The following is a 24,447-nucleotide window of genomic DNA, read 5'->3' as shown; positions in this document are numbered from 1 at the left end:
GATGCGGGCTCCCGCAGCTCCTATAATCGGATCTTCTGATCAGATGTGCAGCCCATATGTTCCATCGTATCATGTGCAGATCGTGCCGTTTAATTTGTTCATGCGATCCATCGTACAGCAATTCAAGTCATTTTAAATGACTGTTTCCCCAATGAGCACGTGAGGCACATTGATCAATCATACAACTGATCCTGTGCTAAGAAAAACAACAAACATGCTGCCGGGACTGCCGGGGAGTCGGATGGTGAATCGGATCTGATGCTGGTCATGCAGGTGTATGGCCAACTTATGCCTTCTCCTTTGCATGCATATTGTTTACTACTAGCTCCCATGGCCTACAGCAGATCTCTAGAGACAACTTTCCACTCTAGAAGAGAAGTCTTGCATAAAGCAGGAATTGTCCGGCAGAACAATTAGCGCATTAGTCAGGCTGATTAGAATATTAGTCACTCTCCTGGCCTGATCCTCTTTTAGGAGACAAGGGAAGGAGAAATCATTTTCTGCATTAAGTTTCTATGAGTATCAAGCTAATTAATAATATTCCCCTTGGTTGCAAGTCTTGTTTAAGTGAAAACAGTGCCATAAGTGGCAGTTGATAGAAAATGAATACACTGTAGCACAAACAGATTGTAGGGTGACCAATCCAGTGTTCCTTTGCCCTTCCTTATTATTTCTATATATAGTGCATACTGTAATTAATGTAACAGAAAAATAAATACAACATAAATTGTATTAATTTGATGACTGCACCAAGTCGCTACACAATCTTAATTATGTCTCATTAAAAACTCTGCAGTTTATATATTAACAACTATCAACTTTGCTGTACAAGATGGATTATCCCCCATGTTAATTGCACAGAACATGTAACTATTCCCCACTGTAAACATTACTTTGCTTGTTCACACTGTAAATAACTGGTTTCCTCTTGTGATATTGTGTATGAGTAGCGACGGAACATTAGTTGTACAGAGAAAATAGCAGGGTATTCATCTTCATCAGACAACACATTAATTAAACCAGCTCTCCTAATCGAGGATTTGATGGCTGTGGACGATGAGCTTTGAAACTAAACAAGATTGCTAATCTATAAAAAGCATATTTGACGAATGTCAAACTGCGTGTCCACTGTAATTGCTACCATGGCAACAGTATAGAGAAGAGTAGGGATGGTCATTAATGGTTTGCCACTGATGATCAATGGTTTTGACATCGATGGTGGAGGACCAATGGTTTTATTTCCCCGCCATCGATGGGCAGAGACACAATGATGATTTTTTTTTCTTCCCATTGCTCGGTACTTGGCCCCACCCTTGAAAGCCCACTTAGTCGTGTCCCCTTGCTGATTCGCCCATCACATTCTTGTGTCCCATAAAAGTGATTCCTATCATGTTGGAATATGTGTGTGCAGTTGGCAGTGGTATGGCACAGTGTATATACACACCAGCAGATGCCCTAAGTCAACGAACAGCCCAGTTCTTAACCAGTGGGGTTATTTATTCAGCAGTAATGTGAAGTGTACACCCGTGCTCACAGTTATGCTTACACAGACTCCTATGCATGGAGCAGAGCTTGTGATCCAGAGTATACAGGTCACCAGCCGGTGACTGTATCAGGTTAGCGGTGCAGTGTACAAGCAGCGATTTTAGGGTCTCTCAGTAGTGTCCATTTCCTAATGTGGCACTCTAAGACAGTGACAAGATGGCACCACTCATGTGCAGAAGTCGGCGACCATCTTGATTAGGGATTTAAGGCCTTCCTTTAGGAACCTAAACATGGAGTATGCTCAGTAGTGCTCCAACTTCAACACATCGATGGTTCAAACAATCAGTTATTTTCCCTTGATGGTTTCCTGCCATCTATGTAAAGTACCAATGCCACCATCAATGGAGACCATCGATGATAAACTATTTGATGGCCATCCCTAGAGAGAAGAATGCTGTCAGCACAGCTATGGTGGAGGTGCAGTTGAATGAGGAACCTGATTGGATTGACAGCAGCTCCCGTCCAGTGGGTTATCACAGACACTACAAATCTAGGGGACACTACAAATCTAGGGGACACATGTCAGCTACTACCATTCCAGTCAGGAGCCACATATGCAACACAACCCCTAAATATTTTACAATAGGATGTTCTCATGTTATCATTGTGGCTGTAAAGGTGACTCAGTACACATAATGGGGGCAGGGCTTAAAAAAAACATTAAGACCACCTGTGAGTAACCGAATCAGGATTGATTCCCGAGACTTCCATGTGGTTGCATATGTTCATACACCAGGCCAATATTAGGGCTAGACATCTAGCAATCCAGGAACTACTTAATTGAAATAGGCTGCAACTCCACTGGATGGGATCTGCAGCCAATCCAATCAGGTGCCTCGTTCAACCTCACCTCCACCAGCATTCTCCTCTCTAGGGATGGCCAATCAAATGGTTCATCATCGATGGTCTCCATTGATATTTATTTATGCTGCCTCCTAACAAAACCATTTTTGCTTTTTCAATCACGCTGTTCCTGGAGTGCCAGTATTCTTATTCTTGTACAGCAGTGGACAACCTCTCTAACAGTGCAGCACAATGTGTGTGATTAAAAGTGAGTTAAACTAATGGAGTCATACAGCAGATACCATGGGGACCCTAAGGGGGGCTAAAAGCCATAGAAAAGGTGAAGCTTCATCTACATAATGTTCCTCTAGCTGGAGACCACTGATTTATTCATAGAACTATATACCTCTGACTGCTCCAGTGCAGGAGAGTAATATGGCATAGCTCCCTGTCCAAGCTGTAATTGCAGAGATTCTTGTTTTCTAGAAAGTCCACAGTAACTAAAATTACCTGTGGAGATGTATAAATAGGAAGCGGGATTTAGCTTTCTTGATGCTCAAAATAAGAGAATAAAGAATAATTACAGCCATGTACATTTTTTATTTAATTGTCCCAATTAAAGGAACTTTTGTTTGATCTCAGCATTATACAAGTCCGATATGTACGTCTGAGGACTTTCTTGTGCTTTAGGAGGAGTGCATCAGCATGTGTGACTGTTGTCAATCTTTGTGCACCCAGTGGTTAGGGCTGAAATCCTGTCCCTGCCAGCATTATTGGAGACAGCCGCTGTGGAGGGAGCACGGGGGAGATAAATAGCTGCAGACGGCAGCGAGACTGAAGTTCCTCTGAAAAAAATATGTTCTAGCTGCAGCCTTTAATTGGTGTAAGATGTGGAAAAATAAATAAGAGTAACATCAAGTACATTTTTTTAATTAAACTGAACGTTACAGTTAACAATTTTTTGTGTGATATTCAGTCAGCAGAATTTCACATTGAAATACAGAAGTTTTGCTGCATACCTTAAATCCAGCGACTCACACAGGGATCCAATGATGTAATGAATTCTGTTATGCATTTAGCACAAGTGCATCAGCATTACAAATAAGCCCAGTATCCATCACCAGGAGAAGCTTGTCACTATATTTATTAGGGATATGTGCCGGACCATTTTTGCTGGATTTGGATTTGGCTCTGTTAAATCGTCCGGCTTTGGATTTGGATTTTTTTACACAAATTTCCCGAAATAGCTGAAATCACATAATTTGGGCTTTTTTTGTTCCTAGAGTATTATTAACGTCAATAACATTAATTTCCAGTCATTTAAATCAATTTAGACCATCTCACAGCTCACAACATTGTTTTCACCATTATTGGCCAAAGACTGCAGTGAGCTGACTGGTTACTAAGCGACAGAGCAGCAGCACAGACACCGCAGTTTAATGCACATCTATGAAACATTGCCACACAGCAGTGGCAGAAATGAAAGGTAGTGCAAGATGGAATTGTCCTTGGGCCCTCCCACCTACCCAGTGGAGTACGGTCAGTAGAGTCACAGTACTTGTAAACACAGTGGGCTACGGCCCAAGGAGTCACAGTGCTTGTATACACAGTGGGCTACAGCCTGCAGAGTCACCGTACTTGTTTACACAGTGGGCTAAGGCCCAAGGAGTCACAGTACTTGTATACACAGAGGGATAAGGACCAAGGAGTCACAGTACTTGTATACACAGTGGGCTACGGCCCAAGGAGTCACATTGCTTTTATACACAGTGGGCTACAGCCTCCAGAGTCACAGTACTTGTTTACACAGTGGGCTAAGGCCGAAGGAGTGACGGTGCTTGTATACACAGAGGGATAAGGCCTAAGGAGTCATGGTGCTTGTATACACAGAGGGATAAGGCCTAAGGAGTCATAGTACTTTTATACAAAGAGGGCTCCATCCCAAGGAGTCACGGTGCTTATACACACAGAGGGCTATTGCCCAAGGAGTCACAGTGCTTATACAAACAGAGGCCTACTGCCCAAGGAGTCACGGTGCTTATACACACAGAGGACTATTGCTCAAGGAGTCACGATGCTTATACACACATACACACAGAGGGTTACTGCGTAAGGAGTCACGGTGATTATAGCCTTATACACACAGAGGGCTATTGCCAAGGAGTCACGGTGCTTATACACACAGAGGGCTACTGCCCAAGGAGTCACAGTGCTTATACACACAGAGGGCTACTGCCCAAGTAGTCACGGTGCTTATACACACAGAGGGCTACTGCCCAAGGAGTCACGGTGCTTATACACACAGAGGGCTATTGCCCAAGGAGTCACGGTGCTTGTAGCCTTATACACACAGAGGGCTATTGCCCAAGGAGTCACGGTGCTTATACACACAGAGGGCTACTGCCCAAGGAGTCACGATGCTTATACACACAGAGGGCTATTGCCCAAGAAGTCACAGTGCTTGTACATACAGATGGCTATTTCCCAAGGAGTCACGGTGCTTATACACACAGAGGGCTATTGCCCAAGGAGTCACGGTGCTTATAGCTTAATTAATTTTTTTTTACACTGGAGTAGATGGGCAGTACTTTAATTAGCAGCATACATCAGCACAGCCAATGGAGTCTGGACACAGGCTACTACAGCCACTTTAATTAGCAGAGTAGCGCAGCATACGTCAGTGTGCAGTCTTCCCCCTACCCTACAGTCACTTAACACCACAGCCAATGGAGTCTCTGTAGTCTTTTGACAACTTTGCTGAGCTCTGCGCAGTGTTTCTGCTGACTAACAAATGGCACCAAGTCCCGGGCACGGCGCCTTATATAGAGGCCGAACGTCATCCAAGTCTCGCGAGAATCCGACACCGGGAGGATGACATTCAGCCTCGAAGTGCGATCCGAATCAGACTGGAACACCCGAGCAGTGGCTCAGGTGGACTCAGATCCCCGCTGTTCGGAGTGGTTCGGATTTCACAGAATCCAAACCGCTTATACCTACTAAAAACACCAGCTTACCTCTAATGGGCTAAAAACCTAACATGTGACCAGTACATAGGCCAGCCCCCAGCCTTGCGGGGGCTGGCCTATGTTCAATTATGCCACAAGGCTTATAGAGACTTTACTTCTTCTACATCCTAACAGCTGAAGGGTGCATGGCACATAACAAAACTTATAATAATAATAAATAAAGACACGGAGACATAAATTGGCAGATAAGGGTCAGATATTTATTTATGAAGCAATATAATAGAACGTTATGTTGGTGAAGAAAGGATAGCCAGAAATCAGCGTATCCCATCAATGCTCGACCTAACAATAACAAACATACATTACAGGTGGAGAATGTCCTGGGGACCCTCATCAACACAGACTAGGGTATCCTACTCCTCTCCTAAACTTGACAAACAATAGCTAGTAGGGTGGTGTTGCTACTCTGTGTAGGTCAGACTATAAAAGCAGTCAGTGGAGGTGAGTGGACCCAAAGTAATAAACTTGCACCTGGGCTGATGATTTGTTGGTCTTTACCGGCAAATAAAGCCAAGGAAATCACCTACAGGTCAAACCAAGCACAAAAATGAGGAGGGGGAGGGAAAGCTTTATCAGTCAAAGAGGCTTGGGCTTTGAAGACACAGGTATAAATAACCAGCAAAGGTGAGTGGACCCAAAATAATCAACATGTACCCGCCATAGCAAGGATCTAATTACAGAGCTGCTCCACCACCATACACCAGCCTAATATGCCCTATCTAACACGCTAAACAGATCCTCCACAAATACAATTAAATCATCTTCAGTTAACTGGACTCCAGCAAGTTGGCACAGATATGTATACAGCAATCTAATTAATGGGTGGGAACCCACAAATCTACCATTAACTTTCTTGAGAGACTCATCCATGGACACACAATGGGGAACACCTATCCAGAAGAGCCCAAGAGACCATTCATGACCAAACAAAATTTTACATGAAGGCCAAATAGTATAAGGTGAAATAGTGTTCAATAGCATGTCTCAAATCTGAAGCTGTTCTTTTACCCAGGTCATTGCCATCCAAATTAACTGCCACAGATAACAGTATTCGACTCTTAAAAAATCACCACTAAAGTTTGTGTAACCAAGCCCCCTCACTCTGCTGGACTCAGGAAAACAGATGACCCGAAAACTACCTAAGACTGCACTGCTCAATGTACATTTGAATGACCACCAGTCCAAAATCTTTGATAAAGCTGCACCTAGATGCAGTGAAACGTGTCAGGCTTTTATCTTGATCACTGCTTTTCATCCACTTACCTTAATTTGGTCATATCCATTTGAACCATTTATTATCTTGCCTAAAGCAGCCTTTGGGACATTAGGAAACTAGCTACTAAGGAAACGCCAGCTACTGGTCGCCGCCAAGCATTTGATATCCATGGACACTGCATATTGTGAGGACCCAACAATTTAACGTATCCATACATCTTGGAAGGGACATCCCTCTAGCGGATACCAGGACCAATTTCCAGCAGACAGGCTCCCATACTACTGTGGCACCATCCATGTTCCCCCATAGAGGCTTTATGGACAATAGACCAGTACGGACTTGAGGTTGTGGGTGAGACCCTACATGCACACATATATACATGTTTTTATTTGTGGATTATCAATTATGTACTATTTTTATTGAAATTATGAATCAATTTTTATCTATACAATAAATGTATTGAAAGCACCTTTATATTTCAACTAATTATATGCTATACATGATATTGACCACCAGCGCTACTACTTTCTTTTTTGTACAAAATCCCAACTCACCTACTTTAACCCCTCAACCAAAGGAGGGAAGAAATATAATAAATGTATATTTTAGTGATCATAATTGATTAAAAGGATCTGCCAGAAAAAAACAGACATAAACACACAAAGGGGAAGTCAGAGGGAGTAATATGGGGAAGGGAAAAGGAGTTTGCAAGGAAAAAACAAATTAACTCGGCGAGAGGTAAAAACAAAAATCCTACTGAGGGACTTTATTTTTTAGCCAATTTTGTCCGTCTAGTTAGGCAAAAAAAAAAATCCCTAAAGACTCCCATTATGGAAAGTGGTGAGTAGCAGAGCCCCAAGTAGGAAAGACAGGCTTGACAAGACAAGGACAGACCAATGGGATTCCTCACAACCACAAGATGACAAATTGATTGTGGTACTGACGTTCCTACGTGATCTACCATACCCCCATAACTAACAAATGGAAATCTACAAAATGTGAGCTACTACCAGCAAATTGACCCCTTGTAGCACTGCTATGAAGCTGAAATGGAGGTGTCAGAACTATGGGGTCAGTTAACAAAACAGGCTAAATGCCTGTGCTATAAGGTAGCCTCTCTAGAATTCCCTGGTAAGGATGCCTGGCTAAGCCCCATCTGCGTGCAGCCACTTCAGTGATCTAAAATAGTGGCCAGGACTAACTGCCAGTGTCATAGGCTTGGCCATGACCACGCCTGTACTTGCGGGCAAATTAGCTTTGGAGGGCGTTCTAGAAGGATCTCTTGCCCTCAGTTCCTTCTCCTGCCATGGGAACTCATCATGAGTAAGCCAATGTGTGAGATGTCATTCTCGTGACCATCATTTGGGGCCTGCAGCAAACTGCACTTTGGGTCAAAAGACTCAGTCACCAGAGGTGGGACATAAGCAGAAACAGCTGTGACTTAGCGTGTCCCTGCTGGGATGGAGCGGGGGTGAGGGCGCACCATCTGAAAGTCGGCCAGAGTGATAAACATAGCTGTGGTGACAGGATTATATGAATGAAAGGCAAAAAAGGGAGTGAAAAAGATGAAAGGAGATGACTAAGAGGAAAAAAAGAAAAAAATAGAAATAAAGGAGAACAAAATAAAAGAAGAACAAGAAAGGAAGATACAAAGAAAATAATATTAACAAATAAATTGCGAATTACACAATTCAAAGCCTTGATGGGCACAGTTACTTACCTTAATAAGCTACAAAAATGAAAGAGACCAGGGCTTTAGAGCTACAGGCATTAATAACCTACCCAACTACACCCAATAACCACTAATAGGCTAAACATCTAACACGAGACCAGCACGTAGGCCAGGCCATAGCCTTATGGTTTAAGCCACATCAGGCTTATAAAGCATTCAATTCTGCTTAGTATGCAGCACTATGAAGACTTCTATCACCACTATAAACAGAAAGTATTATATCTAACTAAACTAAAATTTAAGGAGATAACTAACAACAGACAAAATACATTAAAAGTTCCTATTTTACCTACCTATCTCTATACTTAACCCAACATACATAGACTAAGAAGTAAACTACCCTCGTGTGAATAAATATATTTAATAATACATTTATTTTAAAATTTATAAACTAGCCTATTTAGTAATAACTGTCCTAATAAAGTAATTAAAAATGTAATATTGATTATTGTGACTAATGATAATCGGCTACAAATTATAGATAAATAATCAAGTTAAATCTGTCTACTGCCTGAATTTAATAAATAATTTGTTAATTAAAGATAAAAGAAAATATTATTTGTGCTTATAATTATATAAGTTAATAAAGGATAATTATTTTAAACAAAACCTATAGATCCTAAGTGCACCCTTTAGAACCCTCTATCATGGCTTATATTGCTTGTGTAATATCTTGATTGTTAATGTGTTATATGCAACATGTAGTATTGGTATATGGAGTATGTAGTGTTGGTATATGCAGCATGTTGTGTTGGTATATGGAGTATGTAGTATTGGTATATGGAGTATGTAGTGTTGGTATATGCAGCATGTTGTGTTGGTATATGCAGCATGTTGTGTTGGTATATGGAGTATGTAGTATTGGTATATGGAGTATGTAGTATTGGTATATGGAGTATGTAGTGTTGGTATATGGAGTATGTAGTGTTGGTATATGCAGCATGTTGTGTTGGTATATGCAGCATGTTGAATGCACAATCAGCTCCGTCCAAAGGCCGCTCTGTCAGGAAACCATCACTGGTGGAAGGAACACACCCAGAGCTAAGATGGAGTGCTCAATAGGTAGCCCGCAGCCAGAAGGATTAGGTGGAATACTGGTCACCTTTGTAGAGTTCAGGAAAGCGATGATGAAGGTAGATGGTCATTGAGCTGGAATAGAGCGCTCGGGGAACGCGTCCATCATCTCTGCTGTCCAACCATGCCTGCAGGAAGATCTCTTGTCTACACGGGACATACTTCTTCATATTTGGGCGGGGGGGGGGGGGGGAACACCACGCAGATGTACTTTGCGGGATTCTGGAAGTTCTCTCTATGGGGTCTATTTACTAAGCAGTGTTAGGAGACAGAGTGATAAGGTGCCAGCCAATCAGCTCCCAACTGTCATTTTTCAAACACAGCCTGTGAGATGGCAGTTAGGAGCTGATTGGCTGGCACCTTATCACTTTTCACTCTGACTCTGGGCCTGATTCAGAACCGCTCGTTCGCTCTGAGCGATGTTCGCACAACTGCGCATGCGTATGGGTTGTAATGCGCATGCGCAAACCAGTCATTGCGGTCGGAAATCGTGCGCTCGCAAAACAGCGAGGGGCTGCTAATTTGATTGACAGAATGTACCGTTTGTGAGTGGTAACAGGGGAAGGTGCTTGAAAACGGGGGAGTGGAGATCCGAACGTAGGTGTGCTTAACGGTCAAAAGGGCGTTTAATGGGAGTGCATAATTAGTAAAGGAGCGTCATCGACCACGTCACTTGGTTGTCTTTTAGCCTGAACTGCTCGCAATGATAGCGGTAAGAAAAACCTACCACAAGCACTGCGAGCAGTTCAGATGCCTTTCGATGTACCCGATTAATCTAATAAATACCGGAGATGACGTGTGATGCGAACGGCAAAGGGGCGTCTTTAACAAAATTTTTCGTTCATTCGCTCAGACATAGAGGCGTCAACAAACCGCAAAGAGCGAGCACTCAATTTAAATAGCCAGCCCCTTTTTTGGAACGACCGTCCGCAAATAGCGACCGGCTCTGAATCAGGCCCTCTGTCTCCTAACACTGCTTAGTAAATAGACCCCTTTGTATCTAAAAAGGCACAAATATAGATTATCACATTATCACATTTTATGGGGTATTGAATCAGCCGTGATTAACCATTTACAGGGGTTAATTCGGGTAAATGCCACTTATTGTGGCACACATTTGTTGCTACCCCAATAGCAGTGCAAGTTAACCCATGTTATCTCTCCATAGGATTTAACTTGGATTTTTCATCACCGCCCCATAGCAGGTGAAAAGTTGGAGAAAATCCATGTTTTAAGGTAAAATTGTCATTAATGATTAATAAGGTACTTAGGGGTCTATTTTACTAAGCAGTGTTAGGAGACAGAGTGAAAGGAGATAAGGTACCAGCCAATCAGCTCCCAACTGTCAATTTTCAAACACAGCCTGTGACATGGCAGTTAGGAGCTGATTGGCTGGTATTTTATCTCCTTTCACTTTGTTTCCTAACACTGCTTAGTAAATAGACCCCATAGTCTTTAATTATCCTAATTTGGACAATAATGAATATTTTTTTGGGGGGAGATATTCTGCAAAATGCAGAATTGTTTAAAATATATGGGACAGGTATATGGCGGTGCTGTGTGGATGGGAGTGGTATATGGGGATGCTGTATGGATGGGATAGGTAAATTAGGGTGCTGTATGGATAGTACAGGTATATTAGAGTGTTGTGTGGATGGGATAGGTATATGGTGGTACTGTATGAATGGGACAGGTATATGGCGATGCTGTATGGATGGGATAGGTATATGGCGGTGCTGTATGAGTGGGACAGGTATATGGCGATGCTGTATGGATGGGATAGGCATATGGTGGTACTGTATGAACGGGACAGGTATATATCAGTGCTGTATAGATGGGATAGGTATATGGGGGTGATGTATGGATGGGATAGGTATATGGTGGTGCTGTATGGATGGGATAGGTATATGGCAGTGCTGTATAGATGGGACAGGTATATGGGGGTGATGTATGGATGGGATAGGTATATGGGGGTGATGTATGTATGGGATAGGTATATGGGGGTGATGTATGGATGGGATAGGTATATGGGGGTGCTGTATGGATGGGATAGGTATATGGGGTTGCTGTATGTATGGGATAGGTATACGGCAGTGCTGTATGGATGGGGCAGGTATATGGGGGTGATGTATGGATGGGGCAGGTATATGGGGGCGATGTATGGATGGGGCAGGTTTATAGCGGTGCTGTGTGGATGGAACAGGTATATAGGGGTGCTGTGTGGATGGAACAGGTATATAGGGGTGCTGTGTGGATGGAACCGGTATATGGGGATGCTGTATAGATGGGGCAGGTATATGGTGGTGCTGTATGGATGGGACAGGTATATGGCAATGCTGTATGGATGGGATAGGTATATGGGAGTGATGTATGGTTGGGAGGTATATGGGGGTGCTGTATGGATGGGGCAGGTATATGGGGGTTATATACGGATGGGACAGGTATATGGCGAAGCTGTATGGATGGGATAGGTATTTGGCAATGCTGTATAGATGGGATAGGTATATGGCGGTGCTGTATGGATGAGACAGGTATATGGCAATGCTGTATAGATGGGATAGGTATATGGCGGTGCTGTATGGATGGGGCAGGTATATCGCGGTGCTGTATGAATGGGACAGGTATATGGCGATGCTGTATGGATGGGATAGGTATATGGCGGTGCTGTATGGATGGGACTTGTGTTTTCAAGCTTGCAGTTGGGAGTTATAGGGTTTATAGGGTTTTTTTTTTTTAAACAAAATTTTTAAAGTGGCTTAAACTCCTATACTATTATCCAATAACAGTTAGCAGTATTTTTTAGTATAGACTGATTTTTCCCATTTTTCCACACATTTAACACCGCTAACATCATACAAAATGTACTGCACAACTTCTGGGATAAGCCTTTTCCATTTGAATTGTGCATGAAGTGGGAGCGCGCATACACATGGTAAGAGAAATCACTGTGTAATAAGTGCAGTGATCAAAGAATTTACCGCAGCTAATTGAATCTGCCCCTTCATACTGATATTCCTAGTGTACTCCTTACCTCCTCAGTTTAAGCAACAGGTTTGTAGCATGAAATTGCAGTCTATACTGTACTATGACTATGGACAGGAGACAATTCTAAAATGTCTCAGTGAGGTCATTAGTTTCCAGCAAATGGATAGACTGAATTCTCATGAGGTTATATTCAGCCCACAAGCTGGCTGCATTCACTGTGTATAGACAATTAGTGACTGTCAGAAACATAATATAACTAGGTGTGAGCGGGTTCGGATTTCTGAAATCCGAACCCCCCCGAGCCCCCCGATCCGAGTCAGGCTCGACTTTTCCCGCCTGACTCGGATCTCAAATCGAGGCAAAACGTCATCATCCCGCCTTCCGGGTCTCGCGGGTTTTGGATCCTATATAGGGTACCCGCGTCGGTGCCATTTTCTCACTCGGCTGTGGACAGTGAAGAGGGAGGGTGGGAGTTAGGGCTGGCTGGGCTGTGTAGTGTAGTGTAGTGCAGTGTAGTGTTGTGCTGTGCTGCGCTGTGCTGCTGTTGTCCATAGGGGCTGTGTCCACTACTTCAAAGTCCATAGGGACTGGCTGGACTGTATTGTGCAGTCAGTTGTCCATAGGGCCTGTGTCCACTGCAAAGTCCTGTGCAGTGTCCCAGTCCTAAAGGGGTGCTGTAGTGTTGTCCAGGGGGTGCTCTGTCCGTCAGGGGTGCACCCCCCAAGTGCAAAAAAAATAATATTTTTTCTGTGTTTGTGAATTGTGTGGGAGTGATTTTGGCTCTGATAGAGCCAAAATCACTCCGGAGCTTGCGGTTGAAAACCTCAACCGCAGGCTCCGGCTCGCAGTTTCGATGGTCGCGATGGTCACGACCATCGCGGCCATCAAAATGCACGCTCGTATAGGCTGTGGGTGGTGACCCACAGCTATACGAGCGTCCAGGAGGACGCTCCATTTTTATGGAGGACGGCCCTCATTCAGAGCGTGCGCTCTGCTCAGAGCGTACGGCTCTGAATGAGGGCCTGTGTGCGCAGTAGCTGCACGTGCATCAACAAAGTAGTGCCAAGCGTGCGCCTGTGTCCCATAAATAAAGGGCAGGCTGGATTGACCACTAAAAGGGTGCTGTAACCCCCAAACGGCACTCCAAAAAAAATAAAAAAATATATTTTTTTGTGTTTGTGAATTGTGTGCACTGTGGCTGCACGTGCATCAACAAAGGAGCAGCGCAAAGCGTGCGCCTGTGTCCCATAAGTAAAAGGCCGGCTGGCTTGTCCGTTAAAGGGTGCTTTAACCCCCAAAGGGCACTCCAAACAAAATAAAAAAAATTATTTTTATGTGTTTGTGAATTGTGTGCGCAGTAGCTGCACGTGCATCAACAAAGTAGTGCCAAGCGTGCGCCTGTGTCCCATAAATAAAGGGCCAGCTGGACTGACCGCTAAAGGGTGCTGTAACCCCCGAAGGGCACTCCAAACAAAATAAAAAAATATATATTTTTTTGTTTGTGAATTGTGTGCGCAGTAGCCGCACGTGCATCAACAAAGTAGTGCCAAGCGTGCGCCTGTGTCCCATAAATAAAGGGCCAGCTGGATTGACCGCTAAAGGGTGCTGTAACCCCCAAAGGGCACTCCAAACAAAATAAAAAAATATATTTTTTTGTGTTTGTGAATTGTGTGCGCAGTAGCCGCACGTGCATCAACAAAGTAGCGCCAAGCGTGCGCCTGTGTCCCATAAGTAAAGGGCCGGCTGGTTCATTTCTTAAAGGGTGGTGTAACCCACAGAGTGCACTAGTCTCCAACAAAAATAAAAAATTATTTTCTGTGTTTGTGTGCGCCTTAGCCGCACGTATATATCAATATAACATAAATGGAGGACCAAACTTTCTCAGATAAAAATAAAATAGAGAAAGATCAAGAACCACTTCCTCCTACTGCTGAAGCTGCTGCCACTAGTCATGACATAAACGATAACATGCCATCAACGTCGTCTGCCAAGACCGATGCCCAATGTCATAGTAGAGGGCACATACAGTCCCAAATGACAAAGTTCAGGAACATTACCTTGAAAAAAACATTTAAATCATCTGAAGAGAAACGTAAACTTGCCAATATGCCATTTACAACACGGAGTGGCAAGGAATGGCTAAGGTCTTTCCCTATGTTCATAACTAGTGGTTCAGCTTCACATGACAATGGAAGCCCTCCTCCCACTAAAAAAATCAAAAGAGTTAAGCTGGCAAAAGCACAGCGAAGAACTGTGCGTTCTAAGAAGATATCACAAATCCCCAAGGAGAGTCCAAGTGTGGTGGTGGTTGCGATGCCTGACCTTCCCAGCACTGGACGGGAAGAGGTGGCTCTTTCCACCATGTGCAAGCCCCCTGCAAGTGCTGAAAGGAGCACCCACAGTCCACTTGCTGATATGCAAATTGAAGATGTCACTGTTGAAGTACAACAGGATGAGGATACTGGTGTAGCTGGCGCTGAGGAGGAAGTTGGCGAGGAGGATTCTGATGGTGATGTGGTTTGTTTAAATCAGGCTCCAGGGGAGACAGTTGTTGTCCGTGGGATGAAAAAGCCCATCACGGTCATGCCTGGGCAGAAGACCAAACATTCCACCTCTTTGGTCTGGCAATATTTCTATCCAAATCCGGACAACAACTGTCTTGCCATATGTACCATATGTAAAGGTGAAATAAGTAGGGGTAGGGACGTTAACCACCTAGGAACATCCACCCTTATACGGCACCTGCAGTGCATTCATAAAAAGTTACTGTCAAGTTCAGAAACTTTGGCTAAGACCGTAAGCAGTCCAGGGACACCTAAATCCCGTTGTCCTGTTGTATCCAAGCGCCTGCAAACCACACTGTCAACTCCCTCCTCGTCAATTTCCTCCTTAGTCAGGATCGGAAGTAGTCTTGCAGGCCATGTCACTGGCATGACTGACTCTCCTATCCGGGATTCCTCCGGAGGATCCTGCATTGCTACGCCTCCTGCTGCCACTGCTGCTGTTGCTGCTGCTGGGAGTCGTTCATCATCCCAGAGAGGAAGTAGGAACACCACTACTTTTACTAAACAATTGACCCTCCAACAGTCCTTAGCGAGGAGGATGAAGTACGACAGCAGTCATCCTGAAGCAAAACGTATAACTGAGGCCTTGACTGCTATGTTGGTGTTAGACATGCGTCCGGTATCCGTCATTAGTGCAGTGGGATTTAGACAATTGATGGAGGTAGTGTGTCCCCGGTTCCAAATCCCATCTAGATTCCACTTCACTAGACAGGCGATACCGAGACTGTACAGAAACGTCAGAAAAAGTGTCCTCAGTGTCCTGAAAAATGCCGTTGTACCCAATGTCCACTTAACCACGGACATGTGGACAAGTGGAACAGGGCAGACTAAGGACTATATGACTGTGACAGCCCACTGGGTAGATGTATCACCTTACGCAGCAACAGCAGCAGCGTCACCAGTAGCAGCATCTCAGAAACGCCAGCTCGTTCCAAGGCAGGCTACGCTGTGTATCACTGGTTTCAGTAAGAGGCACACCGCCGACAACCTCTTAGAGAAACTGAGGGAAATCATCGCCCAGTGGCTTACCCCACTTAGACTCTCCTGGGGATTTGTGATATCTGACAACGCCACCAATATTGTGCGGGCATTACATCTGGGCAAATTCCAGCACATCCCATGTTTTGCTCACACAATAAACTTGGTGGTGCAGAATTTTCTGAAAAGCGACAGGGGCGTGCAGGAGACGCTATGGGTGGCCCGAAAAATTTCTGGCCACTTTCGCCATTCAGCGACTGCGTGCCGAAGACTGGAGCGCCAGCAAACACTCTTGAACCTGCCCCGCCAACACCTGAAGCAAGAGGTTGTGACGCTGTGGAACTCAACCCTCTATATGCTTCAGAGGATGGAGGAGCAGCAAAAGGCAATACAAGCCTATACATCCACCTATGACATAGGCAAAGGAGCGGGTATGCACCTGACTCAAGCGCAGTGGAGAATGATTTCCGTGTTGTGCAAGGTTCTCCAGCCCTTCGAACTTGCCACACGTGAAGTCAGTTCAGACACTGCCAGCTTGAGTCAGGTCATTCCCCTCATCAAGCTTTTGCAGAAGCAGCTGGAGAAAGTGATAGAGGAGCTAAGACGGAGCGATTCCGCTCGGCATGTGGGACTTGTGGATGAAGCCCTTCATTCGCTTTGCCAGGATTCCAGGGTGGTCAATCTGTTGACATCAGACCACTACATTTTGGCCACCGTGCTCGATCCTAGGTTTAAAGCCTATGTGGTGTCTCTCTTTCCGGCCGACACAAGCCTGCAGAGGTGCAAAGACCTGCTGGTGAAAACACTGGCAGCTGAAGCAGAACGTGACACGTCAATAGCTCCTTCTTCATTTTCTCCCGCAACTGGGGCTGCCAGGAAAAAACTTAGGTATCCTAAGCAACCCGCTGGCGGTGATGCAGGGCAGGCAGGACCAAGTTTGGACATCTGGTCCGGACTGAAGGACCTGGTAACAATTTCTGACATGTCTACTGTCACTACATATGATACTGTCACCATTGACAGAAAGGTGGAGGATTACATCGGTGACAGCATCCAAGTAGGCATGTCAGACAGTCCATACCTGTACTGGCAGGAAAAAGAGGCAATTTGGAGGCCCCTGTACAAACTGGCTCTATTTTACCTGAGTTGCCCCCCCTCCAGTGTGTACTCCGAAAGAGTGTTTAGTGCAGCCGGGAACCTTGTCAGCGAAAGGCGTAGGAGGTTGCTTCCACAAAATGTGGAGAAGATGATGTTCATAAAAATGAATTATCAACTCTTCCAGGGAGACCAGCCTCCAGAACGTACAGAGGGACCTGTGGTGGTGGATTCCAGTGGGAACGAGTTAATACTCTGTGAGGATGAGGATGTACACAACACTGAAGAGGGTGAGGAATCGGTGGATGAGGAGGATGAGGACGACATCTTTCCTCCGTAGAGCCAGTTTGTGCAGGGACAGATTAATTGCCAGCTTGTTTTGTGGGGCCCAAACGAACCAATCATTTCAGCCACAGTTGTGTGGCAGACCCTGGCGCTGAAATGATTGCTTTGTTAAAGTGTGCATGTCCTGTTTATACAACATAAGGGTGGGTGGGAGGGCCCAAGGACAATTCCATCTTGCACCTCTTTTTTTCTTTGCATTATGTACAGTTTGGGTCCTAGTTTTTCAAACTGCCATCCTGTCTGCCACTGCAGTGTCACTCCTAGATGGGTCACGTGTTTGTGCCGCCCACTCGTGTCGCTTAGCATAGTCATCCAGCTACCTCGGTGCAACCTTTTGGACATAAAAAAACTATTGTGAGGTGTGAGGTGTTCAGAATAGACTGGAAATTAATGGAAATTAAGGTTATTGAGGTTAATAATAGCATAGGAGCAGAAAAACCAACACATTCTGTGATTTAATTTTTTTTTTGCTTTTATTAAAAAAAATACAGATCCAAAACACAAAACCCAGAACCCAAAACACGGAAGGGTGGTTTTGGCAAAACCAATCCAGATCCAAAACACGAAGAAAGATCCAGATCCAAAACCAAAACACGAAAAGTGGCCGGTGCACACCCCTAAATATAACATATGCAGCAACACTGGGGCATTTTGGGGTACTCAAACTATTAGGCTCAAGTGCAGTTCATTAAATGATAGCTGTGCTGCTGGCTGGGAGCCTTCAGTTGGGAGTAGAATAATGCTGGCTACACAGGTTAACAGAGACATAACAGGGCTTAAATGTGCCCTATGCTTGCATTATATTGCTAAGGACTGCAGTGATTATAGCAATGACAGTGACAGTGACATTTGCTTTGTCCTACCCTCTGCTGAAGAGACTTGCGTACGATGGTGGTGGATCAAGTACGTCTCTTGCATCTCTGACACAGGGAACACCTTCTGCTGGGATCTCAAAATATGATGGTGGAGGTGCTGGGAACATGATGGTCTCATTGTCTGCAAAAAGCAAAACAAAATGAGTCTCTTACTCCTGATAATGACACTAAAGAGGCTGCGTAATACAGCGTAATAAACTTAGGGGTCTATTTACTAAGCAGTGTTAGGAGACAGAGGGCCTGATTCAGACCCGGATGCTATTTGCATCTGCTTGCTGGCTAAAAGGGGCAGGGGCGCCGAGAGGGGGGGGGGGAGCGGGTACAGATTACCCGTGCCCGGGCTTCCTGAGGGGCCCGGCGGCGGCCCAGGTCCGATGCCGCCCCCCCCTCCCTCACAGCAGCCCAGCACACAGCGTGTGCTGAGCTGCAGTTGGAGACTGCTCGTTGGAGCAGCCACAGCAGTCTCCTATGCCTGTGCGGGGGAGCGATCACACTGATCGCGCCCCCCCTGGCTTTGCGCCGGGCTGAGGGGGCTCAGAGCGCCCTCCGCATTGGCGAGCAGGGCCGCTCCGCGGCGCTGCAAATCTTTTTTATTTATTTGTTTGTCGGCAAGGGGGCGTGGCTACGCCTCCCGAGATTAGGCCATGCCCCCTATTACCGAGGCCCGCCTTGGCTCTTGGCGGCCCTGAAAAGGGGCCGGCTATTTAAATCATGTGCTCACTGCGTCGCGTAAAGCCGCCCACTAATTAATAGCGAGTGGCCGCACTATGCGCTTGCACCTGTATAAAGACGCCCCTTTGCCACTCGCAACACATGTAATCTCCGGTAGTTGTAGGATTAATCGGGACCATCGAGAGCCATCGGAGCTGCTCACAGTGCTTGTGGTAGCCTTTTCCCACCACAACATTGCGAGCAGCTCTGGCTAAAATACAACCTAGTCACGTGTATAATGACGCTACTTTGTTAATTATGCACACCCATTAAACGTCGTTCTGACGGTTGGGCACGCCTGCGTCCGCACATCCACACCCCCGTTTTCAAGCACCTTCCCTTGTTACCATCCACAAACGGCACTATATATCACTCAAAATAGCGGCCCAACTGCGGGCTACGGGCGAGCACTTTCCCATCGCACTGGCTGGTTCGCGCATGCGCATTGCAACTCATACGCATGCGCAGATTGCGAAAAATCGCTCAATGCGAGCGAGCGCAGCATAGCGTCCAAGTCTGAATCAGGCCCAGAGTGAAAAGTGATAGGAAAGTGATAAGGTGCCAGCCAATCAGCTCCCAACTGTCATTTCTCAAACACAGCCTGTGAGATGGCAGCTAGGAGCTGATTGGCTGGTACCTTATTACTTTTCACTCTGTCTCCTAACACTGCTTAGTAAATAGACCCCTAATGCAATAACAAAGCGTGGCCAACATCATGGTTATATTCCACGTCTTATATCTCGTGTGGAAGCTGTTGTGGAATTACACATCCCAGCATGCCCTGCAGTTTTACCATGCCCTAATAGCACAACTGTGGCAGGGCATGCTGGTATGTGTAGTTCCACAACACCTGGAGGGTCGCATGTTGGATACCCCTGATCTAGTCCATTGTTACACATATCACACTTTGGGCCTAATTCGGATTTGTATGGAAACCCAATAGGTGATGTAGATACCCGATGGTGGGGTGTGTGCGCATGTGCAGAGTGGGCCCTGCGTGATCGCTTGCAGTGCCCTTGAACTGGAGTCTGATTGATGGGCTGTGGCTGTTTGGAAGTGGGGAGGGGGCAGCAACTGGTCCGTTCCACAAAACGGAGGTCTGTCATCTCCTTTTTGTGGGAGTGCCGAGACCAGGGTGCCAAGACCAAGTGCTGCGATGGCTGCATCCTGGGACACAGCTGCGCATCACTAAGGTATGTAGGAGACATCTTTCTACTACAGATGCCTCCTGATGCTTTTGCATATGTTAGTATCGCTGCTATGTCCAAAGGTGCAGCAGCAATGCTAAATCCATCCACATGAGAATCAGGCCCTTTGTCACTGAGGTATAAAATACATCATGCCTCAGTGATGTCACCAATTCATTGCAAAGTGATAAAGTGACTGTTTGCTGTGCCCACATAACTGCTGCCCTCTCTGTGTGCCAGCAATCGCTCCATTTTCTCATTATGGGGCCTTGTCATTTTCATGGGCCTGTTGTCCCCCACTAATTAGGTATCCAATATGAGTTGTGGCAGTGGATACATAACTAATGGAGCAATACAGCATTGCTCTGGTGCAGGGACAGCTGATCTGAATATCCATAAGATAATACATTGGTTTATTGCTTCAAACCCCTAACAACCTTGTATAGCTTACTTAATTAAACTAATAAATAATGTCACAGACAACAAGAGCTTGGCTAAAAGGTCACAGCTTTTATTTATAATTAATTAATTAACCTAACCAGGGTGGCAAGAGACGCTGCAGACTCAGTTCCAGTTTTCACCTCACTCAAATACTCGGGGAACGACTGACACGTCCCCCCTTAAGACGCACTAACGATGCGAGGGTCTCACTTCCCCTCTCGGCCAATCCGTGGCGCTCACGTACTGAAAAGCACCCGGGTCCCCCCGCACGGAGGACAAATTCGCCAGGTTCATCGAGGGCAAGTGCCCCCACAAAGTTATCTTATGCCACATAAAGCCACTGAGCTGCAGAGTACTCCCGCCATGCTGGGCCTCCCCTATTTAGAAAAGAAAAGGTTAGTGTGACACAACAAAATTCATTAACGGGTGGGATGGTGGGTTTCAAAGATTCATAACCAAAGAGGCTGTCACCATGCAAACGAGCCCATATATATATATATATACTGATAAACCGACCACTCCCTCAAGCAATGTCATTGGCTCTACCAAACATCTGACCAGCCAGCAATATAAACTGCCCAGCAACAAGGCTGTCATAGACAGCCATACAGCAAATACACCAGTAATCTTACATATTCTCACGCTTATGCAGCCTTCGCATACTAAAGTAGCAGCTGATCTTGTCCTGTGCACATGTGTGATCTTACAGTAGTTCCCTCATACGCACAGCAGCAGGTGACACAGGACCAGAGGGATCGAATTGGATCTCTGTTTCACAACCTAGACCTCCTTCACAGAGGAACCTACGTCATCTGAAGATAATGAGCAGGCCCCCATTAGTAATAATGAATAGGCCCTTATGTCAGCAGAAACACCATTATACTATAATTCCAGCTGCCTACATTGCTAACATACAATTTCTCATACAGATTAGCTGACCCATTGTTATTGGTTAAGTTACACAGCCTCAGCCTCAGGGGCTGGCTGGCAACTTTTAGCCTGGGGGGCAAGTCCAGAGAACTGGCCCATAAAAAATGACCCATTCACACAATATATATATATATATATATATATATATATATACACATACACACACACATAGGGCCTGATTAAGCAGCTGACACAATGGCGATTACGGACACAGATCAAGCAATTATTTGATATACACTGCATGTGCACAGCAATCTTATTGCAATTACAGACACACAGAGGAATCCATTGCAAGATGAGTGACATGCTGTCAGCGTTTGGGGTCAGTGATGGAAAAACGCAGGCATTTGAGTGTGCATAAATTAGCTATTGCGATTACATATACGTAGCATGAGACTTGCAGTGTTTGCAGCTGGTCAGACTTGTAACGGCTGTGACTGGCCGATGTGCATCGATGGTACAGATATTTATGCAGAAGAGCGACATTGGACGGACATGAGAAAGCAGCAGTGGGCGTATTTAAGCCGGCTTAGCTCTGGCAGGTATTAGCATACTTTTGCAGCTGTGTTCTGTGCAAAATCGCAGTTGTGGTCCCATTAGCGTCCACTGCTGAATCAGGCCCAAAATCTTCAAAAAGCCAGCACTCCCATGCTTACATAAAGCAACTTGCGCCAGCCCTCCTTAATTTACCGGTTCCTGGTCGGAACGGAATCCATCTGTAGTCTGATTTTTTAGGTGGATTAGGAGGGTGTCCGGGCCCTGACAGGTAGAGAGCAACAACATATTTGAGCCATAACATGAACCAATAAGATCTATAGCTGAGCAGTGCTGGGCTGGGCAGGTGTTATATTGTACTCTGAAAGCAGGGACTGAGGGACATACTGTTGTAAGACATTATATGGCTAATAAGGGATATGTGATTATATTAAAACAGTTATTGCAGAGAAAGGTGCTTTGTGTGGGCTTGTGCAATGGTCAGAGTGTAAACAAGGTGTCACAGGCACAGATCTCCCCCTCCATCAATCATCCTGTCCTGAGCACAAGATCGGCAGAACACACAATTGTCCCCTATGCCTTATCAGCTTTCCTGTAACCTCTTCCCTGCCAGGCAGCACTGACTGGATGGCCGCCTCCTAAGTAGTAATAAAGCAGCATAGCATTCCCTGCACAAAAACATATAAACTCACTGCTGACAAAGCTGACAACATTCCTCACTCGTGCGTGTTCCATGCTGGGCTCTGCCTCCCATCACCTGTCTAATATGATAAGCTATGTGCTCCTGTGTGCACATCCTACCTGTGGAAGCCTTGCATGCAGATGGGAGAGCTTTAGAATATGCTACCCCGGGAACTCTGCAGCTGTTCCCTGTAATCTGCAGTGCAGGCAGCTTGCAATATGTAGCGCACAGGCTGTGCTGACATACAGGACACGCTATGCAGCACCATCCCTTCCTGGGAGGAGGGAGGAGCTCTATCAGGGGAGAGAGGGGAAGATCTGGCCCGGGGATTAACCCTGACACTGCTGCAATACAGTGTCAGTACAGTGCTGCTCTCACCTAACACAATGGCTCGGGGCAGGCAGCTGTGACATAGTCTGACTGCCGACCACTCGACCTTTATACTGCAAGGAGGGACAGAGAGGCTTTGTGATAGACACGGCCGCCAGCTGTAGTGTGGCCATGTTACTAATATATTTATAATTGGTAACTGCTGGCCGGGCCCCCTCCTGCTTGTGGCTGTGCACTGCCTCAGGCTGTCACTGAGCACAGCCGCAGCACAGCACAAGCAGTCTCTCCACTGTGATAAGGCCGCCTATGCGCGGCCATATCACATCCTGGTTTGTCACTAACTGACATAAAGTAACTGGAAGGAGGCAGCTGCCGCCGGTTACTGGTAAGTATGTGTGTGATGCATCGCGACCACTGGACCACCAGGGTTTTTCTGCTGAGTGAGGAGGCGGCCCGGGATACCAAGTGACGGTGCAGCCCAGTGGGCATATGGCACCCTGCCCCCCGGCCCAGCCCGCCACTGATCAGCCTGTTACAAGGAAAGTAAAATGTTGCAGATCGGAAACTGTGCCGTGACGTAATATGTACTATAATATAACTTTGGTAAATACTCACCCACAGTAATGGTGTAAGGTCGGTCCGCTGGTGGTACAGGGACTGCTGTAATTGCGTCCCTTGGTGGCTCGATGGTATTTCCCAGCACATAGGCTCTGCATCTCCCCAGCAGTACAGAGCAGCAAGTGTTGGCCCGAAGATTTGAAGTACCATGCTGCAGTTTTTCTGGGGGCCTTTCTGGCAGGACATATAGGTGATGATGGAGATGAGCCCCCCAGCACATATCAGGATCCCTCCAAACAGATACATAGGGAGCGTCAGTCTGCATGTGCGCAGTGAGCAGCACGACCTGCTGATAGTCAGCATTTTTTACCTATTGGAAATAGAGATAAAAGACAATTATTACATTTTTAAAAATATTGTTATATGTTTGGTTGCCATTACTGTTCTGACTACTCAGTAAAATGTTATTAGAGCCCTATAGGAGAGGTTGTCTTCTCAGCGTATGGCTTCAGCATGGTCCCACATCCTACAGATGGGTCCTCGTACATCTAGCCTCCTTGTGCGTTAAACAGTCCTTCTAGTCACACCGTACCATGGCGTGACTCAGTAGCGCTGAGCGTCTTTTGTGCGCCTTTTTACCTTGCCTCGATTTGTGCAGTGAGAGGAGCAGCACCATGATGTATCTCTCCACCTGCGGCCACCTGCATCTTGGCAGCAGAAACTCCCAGGGAGCAATGTAATAAAGTCAGCAAGTAGTAGGCCTAGAACCCCAAGCACTCTCACCTGTTCTCCATATTATACAATGCTGCAAAATGAGCTGGGACTTTATAAAAGTTCATGCTATATAAATATATACATATGGGATTGGTAGCTGAAAGGCAGTGATGGTCCTACG

General features: G+C 45.7%; 1 protein-coding gene and 1 pseudogene across 1 annotated transcript; both read right to left on the bottom strand.

Annotated features, from left to right (window-relative positions):
- Positions 1-9,523: 9,523 nt before the first annotated feature.
- On the bottom strand, positions 9,524-23,858 carry TMEM171 (transmembrane protein 171). Its single transcript, XM_088444351.1, is given in 5 exon segments — positions 9,524-9,571; positions 9,574-9,616; positions 18,204-18,339; positions 23,610-23,729; positions 23,732-23,858. Coding segments are annotated over 5 exon segments (474 nt in total).
- Positions 10,841-12,284, bottom strand: LOC148508567 (uncharacterized; annotated as a pseudogene).
- Positions 23,859-24,447: the final 589 nt, after the last annotated feature.

Source organism: Taudactylus pleione, unplaced genomic scaffold, assembly GCF_031769625.1.
Source record: "Taudactylus pleione unplaced genomic scaffold, aTauple2 ptg000355l, whole genome shotgun sequence".
In the NCBI taxonomy this organism is placed as follows: Eukaryota; Metazoa; Chordata; class Amphibia; order Anura; family Myobatrachidae; genus Taudactylus; species Taudactylus pleione.
This window is presented reverse-complemented; position numbering and strand designations above follow the sequence as displayed.